Source organism: Dunckerocampus dactyliophorus, chromosome 3 (assembly GCF_027744805.1).
Source record: "Dunckerocampus dactyliophorus isolate RoL2022-P2 chromosome 3, RoL_Ddac_1.1, whole genome shotgun sequence".
Taxonomy (NCBI): domain Eukaryota; kingdom Metazoa; phylum Chordata; class Actinopteri; order Syngnathiformes; family Syngnathidae; genus Dunckerocampus; species Dunckerocampus dactyliophorus.
Window position 1 is genome coordinate 2,752,537 of NC_072821.1, and position 9,964 is coordinate 2,762,500.

General features: G+C 45.4%; 1 protein-coding gene across 1 annotated transcript in view; it reads left to right on the top strand.

The window, feature by feature from the left end:
• The first annotated feature begins 697 nt into the window (after nt 1–697).
• The window catches only part of tent4b (terminal nucleotidyltransferase 4B), a 25,557-nt gene continuing 16,290 nt past the window's right edge, over nt 698–9,964 (top strand). Inside the window, exon 1 of the mRNA XM_054770847.1 lies at nt 698–1,531. Coding sequence (XP_054626822.1) covers nt 1,041–1,531 — 491 coding nt within the window. The 5' untranslated portion in view covers nt 698–1,040. The remainder of the gene's footprint in view (nt 1,532–9,964) is intronic.

Genomic DNA, 9,964 nt, shown 5'->3' on the forward strand with positions numbered 1-9,964 from the left:
TGATAAATGGAAGCATGAATTCTGCTGCTGTCTACCTGTCTACCAAAAAATCCTGAAGGGCCGTCTGTCGGTGACCTCAAGCTGAAACCAACTTGGGTTCAATGATCCAAAACACACCAGCAAGTCTTCTTCAAAAAGACATGAGCCTGCAATTTCTATCAAACTTTCATCAACAAAGGTTGTCAATCCTTATGCACGTGTCTTGTTTTTCATTTTTAGTCAATTTGCAAACATTTCTAGAAAGCTTTCTTCATGCCGTCATGTAGAATTTTTAGGATAAAAATTTGTTGCATTTTGGGATAAGGCTGTATGCGCTGTGAATACTGATCCGACTGGATGTCAGGGGTGTCCAAACTTTTTCCACAAAGGCTGCATACTGAAAGTCAAAGGGAGGGCCCCCCGCCACACTTTAGACGCCCATGCTGTATACTTGTACTTTTTGACTTAGGCGAGGTGTTTAAATTCCTTGGCCGTCCAGTGTAAACTTCAACTTGTCAGCGGTTAATGAGTATCTTCCCTCCTTTACACCTTTGGACAGCCTTTGCAGAAGAGAAACATAAATCAGACATTGTTACGTAACCAGCTAAGGCGAGAGAAAAAAAAACAGTCGTCTGTTACGTAACATACGTATCCCCCCTCCCCATTCCCCATTGCCTCTGCGCATGCGCTGTAACTGCGTGTGCGCTCCGCCATTGAGCTAGCTTCCATCTGGAGGAAAAGGGTCAGAGACGCCGCTCGTCGACACCACACGGACGTGCGTTTCCGCGGGGCTGCCAACCGCCGTTTCCACCGGGAGCGGCGACTGGAGCACTTTGACGGACACTCTTGTCGCTTTCCCGTGTTTCCTTGTGGCTTGTGAGTGACGTCACTACTACAGGAATTGTTCCTTTTGTTTTTAAAGACAACATTGAAGAAGTAACGGTGGGAGCTGAGCTAGCTAGCGGCTGAAGCTAACGCTAAGCTAGGCTAAACTAGCTAGCTGAGCTGAGCCGTGCTTGGGGAGGGAGAGGGGGAGGGAGCTGCTCGCCTCCTCTCGTTTGATGGATCCGAGAATCGCCTGGTTCCAACCAGAACAACGCGGACCCGCTAACAACTTGTGGATGCAAATCTGGGAGACGACACAAGGGTTCGGCTATTTGCATGTCAACAACAGTAGTAGTAGCAGCAGCAGCAGCCTGAAAGCAGCGAGCCTCAGCGGGGCGTCCAGAGCCGTCCTCGCCCTCGCTGCGGGGACCGTGCCGCTTGAGTCGAACGCCAGGATGTCGAGCCCCACCGGGGACGGGGAGTTCATGGTGCAGCGGGACTTTCTTCCACTGGAAAGCAATAGCAACCACAACAACCGAGCCGCCAGCAGGGGCGGTGGACAGCAGCAGGACCAGCGGGGCAGCGGGGTGACGGATGGGCACCCCAACAAAAGGAAACGGGGCAACAAGGCCAGCACTTTCGGATTCAATTCCAGAAACACAGAAGGCTGCGACGGCTACGCGGGCACGCCGTGGAAAACCAGGAACTACTCTGAAGGAATTGTGGGGTAAGTTTTGTTGTTGTTGTTGTTGTCGTTTATTATTATTTCGGGAGGGGTGAGGGGGTGTTTGCACATGATCACAACATGCACCCAATGTGACATACATGTCATGTGATCCGCCCACTGTACAGGAACACGTACATCACATTTCACACACAACACGTGTGGGCAAGAATCCATATGACACGTGCCAGCAAGCGTCAACTTCCAGAAGTCAGCTGAAGTTCACCAAGCCAGAAACTTAAGCTATATCATTGGGGGGGGGGTGGGTGGTTGTAGTGTGAGGCGGCCAGAAAATTTAAAGGCACGTGCAGCAACTTGACAAAAATAAAGAACCCCCGTCCTGCTGTAAGAGAGCAACCAGTTTGAGACATGAAGAAAAAGCAACAGTAACCACGTCGCGCCCTGTGGGGGTGCAGTGGGACAGGTGACGTTCGCAGTTTAAACCCAACGCTTCGATCGTTGTCAAAGTTTGTGACTGATGTCATTGTTGCAGTTTCTACTTCCCCGTCAGCGTCACGCGCAAGGCACACACACACACGGATGTCATAAAACCAAAATGGAAGAAAAAGTACGACGGGAAGCGGAGCTGCGAGTACATTTAAATGCGTCTTTAACAGTCACGCAAGTGTAAAAAGAAGTTACCACGCGTGCGCCGCTTTATGTGATTTGCCGTTGCGCATTTCCTCCTTTTCCTTCTGTGGGGTGCCCGATAGTATCGGTCGAACGATATTGGCATAAAAATGAGATATAGGATTATATCTGTGTCGTTTTATTCTGCCGATATTGATACCGGCGCGGGGGAGGAAGGTTTTTTTTCCTGCAATACAGTTAATTGGTTGCAGGCCCGACCGTGATACTTCCGCAAAGTAGGATTCCTTATTTAGAAATTGAATATTTTTATAGTTAGAGGATAGAATTCCTGTTTACAAGTTTCTAAATAAGGATTTTAACATGATTAGATCCATCTAGACATGAAATAACGCCCCCATAGTCACCTTTACACTCGTGTTACTCATTATAGTAGACACGGTAGGAGAACATAAGACATTTAAGACATAAATAAGACTCATGCTCGTGTGCGGTGCTCCCCTGAGGGAGCCAAATAGCGGGCGAACAGGAAGTGAATTCGGGGGTTCAGAGTCGAGTTTTAGCTTGGCGTGGGTTACGGCCGCAGCAGTGGCCTGTGTTTTTGTTAGGGATTATTGTGCCTGGTGTGAGGTTGTTCAGAGATGCAATAAAAGCCTTTTGTTCTGGCGATCAAGTCTGGTGCTTGTGTATCTCACCGAACATTACAGCAACATTACCGACAGCTAGGGACCAATGTAGAATGCTACATGTCATTCATAGCGTTTTTGAATGTGCCTTCTGAATGCCTCGTGTTTGTATTTTAGTTCATTTAGCCATTTTTATGCGTGAAAATGCAAAAAACATGTAAAATTTGCTTCAATATGCATATTTTTTGACAAATAATAGGCCATGATCAACCACAAAACAGGATGATTTACTCATGAATGTATTTTTGAAAGACCGCGATAGAGAGAAGCCGCGAAATTTGGACCGACGAGGGACGTGCTTGTCATCTTAATATCACAGCACAGGAAGAATCCCACGCAGCTCCATGCAGCAAAATAAGACGTGACCAGCCGTGCTGAAAGAAACCGCCAAGCTAGAACCGCTTGATCATTGACTTGATTGCATTATTCCAGAGTTTCCTACTTTGCATTTATTTGTTCTTACGTGGATGTTTGTGCCACGTAGAAATGTGCAGCTTTCCAAATCGCATTGTTGCTGACGATAGAAGGAAGACATGTTATGGCAGCTAAGAATTTAAAATGCAAACAAACGCCTACTCTATTGAGAGAAAATGTTTAAAATAAATGTGGCACGTTTTCTATAACTTGTATTGGATATTGCGGTGTTGTGTTTGCACAAACGGCGTTTTTGTCAGCTGCATTCAGAAGCATCAAACACAGTGGAAGAAGCATAATGTGTCCTTTGAGGGAAGAGCCAATATCGGTATGTCGGATATTGGGAAGAATATCGAGCATTTCAACATAAAATCAAAGAAAAAGCAAAACACCCTTTGTTCAAGTCTCCTCCAGCTTCATGCATGAGAGCTGACCCAAAATGTAGGTGTGATACCAGGTAGTATTCCTGCCGTCCTCCTGCTCAACAAAGTTGTGAAAATGTAATCATCAGTGTGTTGTGGCAGTGGTTGCTTAGATGTTTGTTTTTCATTTAGAGTGGGGGTGTTTCAATGCTGAGACATGCAGACAAGCTGGACACAAGCATGTGTGCGACTCTGGAGTCTTCCACCCATCCTCATTTATAGTAATATGGAGGCTCTCTGTTTGCAAGACGACATTCCTCAGTGATGAGCTCTGTTTCATACCACGCTCACCACCTCTGAAGGCCTTCCTGTGTTCACCAGGATCTGCTGTTTGGCTCTCGCCTACCCACCACTCTGGCCTCGTGGTTAGCATGCTGGCCACACAGTCAGGAGGTGTGAAAGACCTGCGTTTGACCTTGCGATTGATTGGCGACCTCAGACCTCAGCTAGGATAGGCTCCAGCATACCCCCACAGCTCTTATTTTGAAGGCCGGAAGTGCATCTTGTGTGTTGAGAAAGTCTGACGCTTAAGACGAGCTGGATGCAAGAATAAACGTGCCTCTCGTCCTTATTTCACTCCGAACGTGCACGATGTCAGCAGCCGTCGCACAGCGCTTGCTTAAGTTAACAAGCGGTAAATCACAACACAGCCACACTAGCATGCTCTGCTAAACTAAGCTAACGCAGATAGCTTACACTCCGTTTCGAAGTTTATTTTTTTGATCAACTTTTGCTGGTGCCACCGTTTCCACACGTTTAGTTTGGGAGGGGGCATGTTAGTGTTTGTGATGAGATTCCGCCACGTTTGACCGGTCCGCCAGGGAAGTGCTTCACCACGTTCATGCGCATTACGTCAGTCTTTAGTAGTTTCTCTGTTCTTAATGTTTATTCACGTAAACCCTCCGACGTTTGCCGTACCCCCTACCCCACTTTGGGAACCTAGGTTTTATGTGATATATGGCACCTGTCACATTGGACAAGTGCAGAGTTGCAGTGTAAAAGTGAAGAGTCTATAAAGTGCACACAATAGCGCTTCTTGGGGAGACGCGCTCTGTTAAAGACAGACGTGGAGAAACCCATGTGGTTAGCATTCACGCTACAGACACATACAGCGGTGTGTTTGTATTGTTGCTTACCAAAAGCACTTTTAAACTGTTTTAAATTCCAGAATTAAGGCTAGACTTGGGACAGCACACCTCCAATACACTATCGAGGGTCCTCATCTAAAAGTTGAAAAACACGCTAACATGGGACCGTGAACTGAATCAAACGTGACAAGGAAGCCAAATGACTTTAGTCGCATGTCTGTTGTTGGAATAATAGAAACTCTTGTGCTTGTTACGTTTTGTGGTGCAGAGCATGAAATTATGTCTGGCAGCCTCCGTCAAGAGTATGTGATTTGGGGATGCGTGAGATCATAAATCTGCGAATGGTCGCAGCGTATGATTTGCTTCCTCGTAAGCAGCAACAAGGGTGAACGAGGTGGGCGTGCATGTGAATACATTTTTCCCTCTGGAGCGTCTGTACACTATATTTGGCCATGGGGACCGGCCAGGGAGACAAAGGCATGTGCTTATTTGTGTTCCACGACGCGCCCCTCTTTCTTTGTGGGTCCAACCCGAGCACCCTGGCTCACAGTGAGCTGTGAGCTGGAGAGGGAGCTGTGTTGACATGCTCCGCACGGGCCCTCGACTTCCGCAGAAACAGAAACCAGAGCACCTCTTTTGTGGCTGTCCAATCAGGTGGGGAGTCCTCCACCCTTTTTTCTAGCGGGGTAGCGTTAGATGCTTTATATGGACTCAGGAAGTCACTGTAGCCTGTCAGAGCTGTGGACCCCTTCTTTCTCAAATCTGTTTGTTAATGTCTGTGTCGGCCAGTGAGAGGCACACTTCTGAAGTGTTTTTCCTTTTCTAGGAGAAAGAGTGATGGGAGTTTCAGTCGTGGTGTAGAAAAGGACCATTTGAAGAAATATAAGGGACTTTGAGTCCTGCATGTAGAACCTCTGAAATCTGTTTTGAGGTGCTGATCAACCGACTCACTACATGGCATTTTTTTCCCCCAAAAATATGCATATTTAAGGAAATTTTAAGTATTCTTGGCCTAAGTTAAGCATTTTGAAGCATAAAAAGGGCTAAATGATCAAAACTACAAATATATAAGGCATTCAGAAAACGTGATGTAGTGTAATATCTGTGACGCCCATGACGTCAGCCAGCTGGAGTTGACTGTGTTAAGCAGCAGCGTCGAAGAAGAAGAAGAAGGAAAAAAAGGCTTCGCTACACATCTTAAAATAAAGCACTGCCAAATCTTCATCATGATTTTATTTTTCTTCAGTGAATAGGCTAACCCAGGGGTCACCAACGTTTTTCCTTGTGAGAGCTACTTTTACAAAATGAAAATGGCCAAGAGCTACTCATCTTTGTAACATTTATTTTCAGAGCTTATTTTAAACAAAGTGAATATGCTTGTTTTACCAGAACATGAACAAAATGCTGGTGTCCACAACTCACATTTTGTATTTCAAAATGCATTTCTTTCTACTGTTCTTTCATTATTAACTGAAAACCTGAATGAAAAGCTGGCTTGCGGTCACCTCATGGGTTCGTGGGCGGCTACCTGGTGCCCACGGGCACCACGTTGGTGACCCCTGGGCTAACCTATTCTGATTTTGCTGTTAAAATGTGCCTGTAATGCTTGTGTCCTTCCTTCGCTTTTAGCTAGCTCATCTGTTGTTGCAACGCAGGAACTTGTGCTTCTCCGGTGTCCCCGTTTCAGCATGTCAGCCCATTGATGGGATATGTGATGCTATCTCGTGTCCTAAAGTGGTTGTGGACTGTGTTGTACGTACATCACCAAGCTTGTTTGGAGTGTCACTGCTAGGCTAATGTTGCAAGTGGTTAATCACTAACTATGCAGTTTCATTGCCTTTTATTGCCGCCGTGCTTTGGAGGTTGCACTTCTACACTCGAAGTCGCAAGTGTTAAACTTGTCATACCAGTTGCTATTAGTGCCTTTCACAGTTCTCCTCGGCTTCCTGCCTGCGTGCACGCCGGCCCTCTCGGACACAAGTGCTACAGGCCTGTCTGAACTGCACGTGTGGGCTGCTTGCCATAACGTCCCATGTGTTGTTTTCCCTCCTCCTCTTATCCAGTGGACATGGAAGCCCTGCGTGTGCTCCAGTCTGATACACACTGCAACATTTCAACTGTTAAACATGAAATAGCATAGCGCCTCCCTAATTATAACTTCATTTGCTGGTGCAGCTGGAATAATGCAGATAACTTTCTTTTTTTCTCCCGACATTAGCATTGCTAATTTGCTGACCTCCAGCTTGTCCTGTGCAGAGGTGTGTGCTTAATACAACGTCGTGGGCACAATTGAATTTAGCTTGCACCTGACCCGACTATGCAATCTTCATTATTGCTGTGATTAACTTTTAAAATGTAACACGGAGGCAGTAGATTGGCTGCGGGCTGATTCGATGAATCAGGTGCAAAAAGTGGGGATAAGGCTTTGGTGCAACAGGAGCACCCCCGGATCAGTTCATTGATTAAACATTGATGATTGCACCATCTGCAAGACACTGACACCTCCGCCTCGGTTTGGTGATGCTTGTCCTCCTTTTTGTCTTTAAAGCAGCGTGCCGTGTGACGTGTTGGCCTTTTGGCAAGCTCGTTTCACCATTGAGGCTAGTGTCGGCTAAGGAGAGGGTTCCGAGGCACGGCGGTGTCACATGACGCAATCTTTGGTTGCAGGGGCTTCCCCGGTAGGGGAAACTATAGGTGACAACCTAAACCTGTTTCAGACTTCATAACAAACCTAAACTAGAGGGGATGTTATGGGGGCATGACGAAATGTTTCATGTGGCTGGAAATGACATTTATGGCAGTGGTCAAAATGCTTTGGAATGTAATGCAGATAGTTTTATAATCATTACACAAATGGTCAGTGACATATGAGCAATTAGTTGCTAGGTCCCGCCCGCTCTCACCCCTGCAAAGATGCTTTACTTGATGGCTGTCCTTTTTTTCAATCAAAATGCACGACTGGTCAAAAGTTGTAGAACACCCCAATTTTTCCAGTTATTTATTGAAATTCAATTCATCCTGAAGATGGGATCGGGACATGGCTCGTCCTAATGTTGGGGTGTTATGTGAAGCATATTGAGCTGTGTGAAAAATTTCATGTCAACCCGACTTATGGGGTCAAACTTGGTTGTTAGTAGAGCTGCAACAATTAATCTACAGCCGCAATAATTAATCAATTAATCAGTTGTCCAAGTAATGAACTACTATTTTGTTATTGAATTAAACAATTTTAAATTAAAAAATGTGATTATCTTATGATTTCAGCCTCTCAAATGTAAATATTTTTTAGTTTGCTGTTCAAACCACCAACTGTTCACCCGATTGATCGAAACAACAAGCTTCAGATTAATCGACTAAGAAAATAATCGCTATTTGCAGCCTTTGTTGATAGCAAACAAAACAGATGTACCATACATACAAACCAAAGGAGAAACTTTGGGCGCGTTTGCATGGCAACAAACAGGTAAACACATTTGGGTCAGCAAGTTTCACAGCACAACAACAACAGAACCAATGCTGTAGTAGCGCAGTGGTTCTCAATTATTTTCTGTCATGCCCCCAGGGGACAGATATATCACTCTCACCCCCTGATCATATCTATTGAGTCCGATAAATTTGTACATGTTGGCAGGTCTGCAGTAACATTGAAAGTACTCTCCGCCTCTCACGACCCGCTGACATTTCATCCCCAAGCCCCCCCACCCGCCCGCCCCCACTGTAGTAATGGTCAGGAGCAAACTGCTCAGCCAGGCTGACAACCGTACATCAAGGGTAACATGTATGATTATCATCACACCAACTGCTGAGTAGCAACATTTTAAAGTGCATGCAGAGATGCTGACCATTCATGATACTTCAGACGAAGCGCTGGCGCTAACCAGAGACCCCGGCGGTTATTTGCTTTTGTAGATCGCACACCCAGCAACTGTAGGAAACTTGGCAGTTACCTGAATAGAGGCCTTAATGGGAGCATTTCCAATACTTCAGCTGTGCCAAAGTAGTTTTTATGGCACAACGTTCCTGCTAATCGATAGCAATCAATGCAAAAAAAGGACACTACGACAAATGCCAACAATCATAGTTAACAGCAGCCAACATGTGCTGAGGTCACGTTATGGGAATTGTTAGGAAGACAAACACCGGATTGGGAAAATTCGGCCTGCAAACATGTTTGACAAGATTACGCAACATTTTACTATAATCCAGGCAAGTGGGCTTAATCCGATAAGCGGTGCCGACAGGGCCCGTGCTCTCTCCCCTTGCCCGGAGGACCTGTAATTCAATCCGAGGAGGTTGGGCGAGGAGACGACAGCGAGGGACCAGCCCAGCTCGTTGGCTGGCAAATGAAACTTACTGTGGCTGACTGCTGGAGTGGAAGCAATAACTCCTGTTGTTTCCTTTGTTGTTGGGCAGTGGATTTGGGGCTTCTGAAAATTGGAGAAGTTTATATTTCTTCAATTGAATCAGCTATCATGCCTGCAAATAGATAGATAGGTTTTTACAGTATGTTGTTTATGAAGAATACGCTGGATTTGGGCCAACGTCTCCTGAGAGCCATGCAGTGACTGTGCAGAGTGGACTTGTTTGACTTTCGTTTAGCTTCAAATGAAACCTAATGGTCCTGTGATGGAGGTGGGATGTCTGCAGTTTGCACAGCCAGGGAAAAAGAGAGGGATTAGTCATTTCATCGGAGCTTTGACTGCTTGCTATTTTGAATGTTTCAAAGCAAACACACAATCGGGTTTTCGTATTGTGCTAGTTCAACTTAGCTTTTCTTTGCTCTTAGCTTGTCGTGTTAAATACCACTGCTGGTATGAAAACACGCAGTCTATAATAGTCATAATAATTAGTTTTTTATTATAATTATAATTATAATATAATTAGAGTTTCATTAGCACAAGATTAAAGCATTTACATAATGCACCCTAGAACACAACAAAAATAATTAGAACCACTGGTTTAGCATGTATTGGACCTACTTTGGGTTAATTTTTGCAGGTGTCATGAATCAAAAAGGATTCTTTCAATTCACTCACTTTATGTGGCCCTCAATGGACACTCCGGCTCGAGAGTTTAAACTCTGACACTGGTTTATTTTCCCTTTTAACAAGAAAAACAAGCACTATGTGTTTTCATTAGGGATGCTCCGATCGATCAGCCACCGATCAGTATTGGCCGATTGCCGTAAAAAAATTGCGTGATCAGCACACGGCGATCACAAAGGCCCTAACCTGTGGC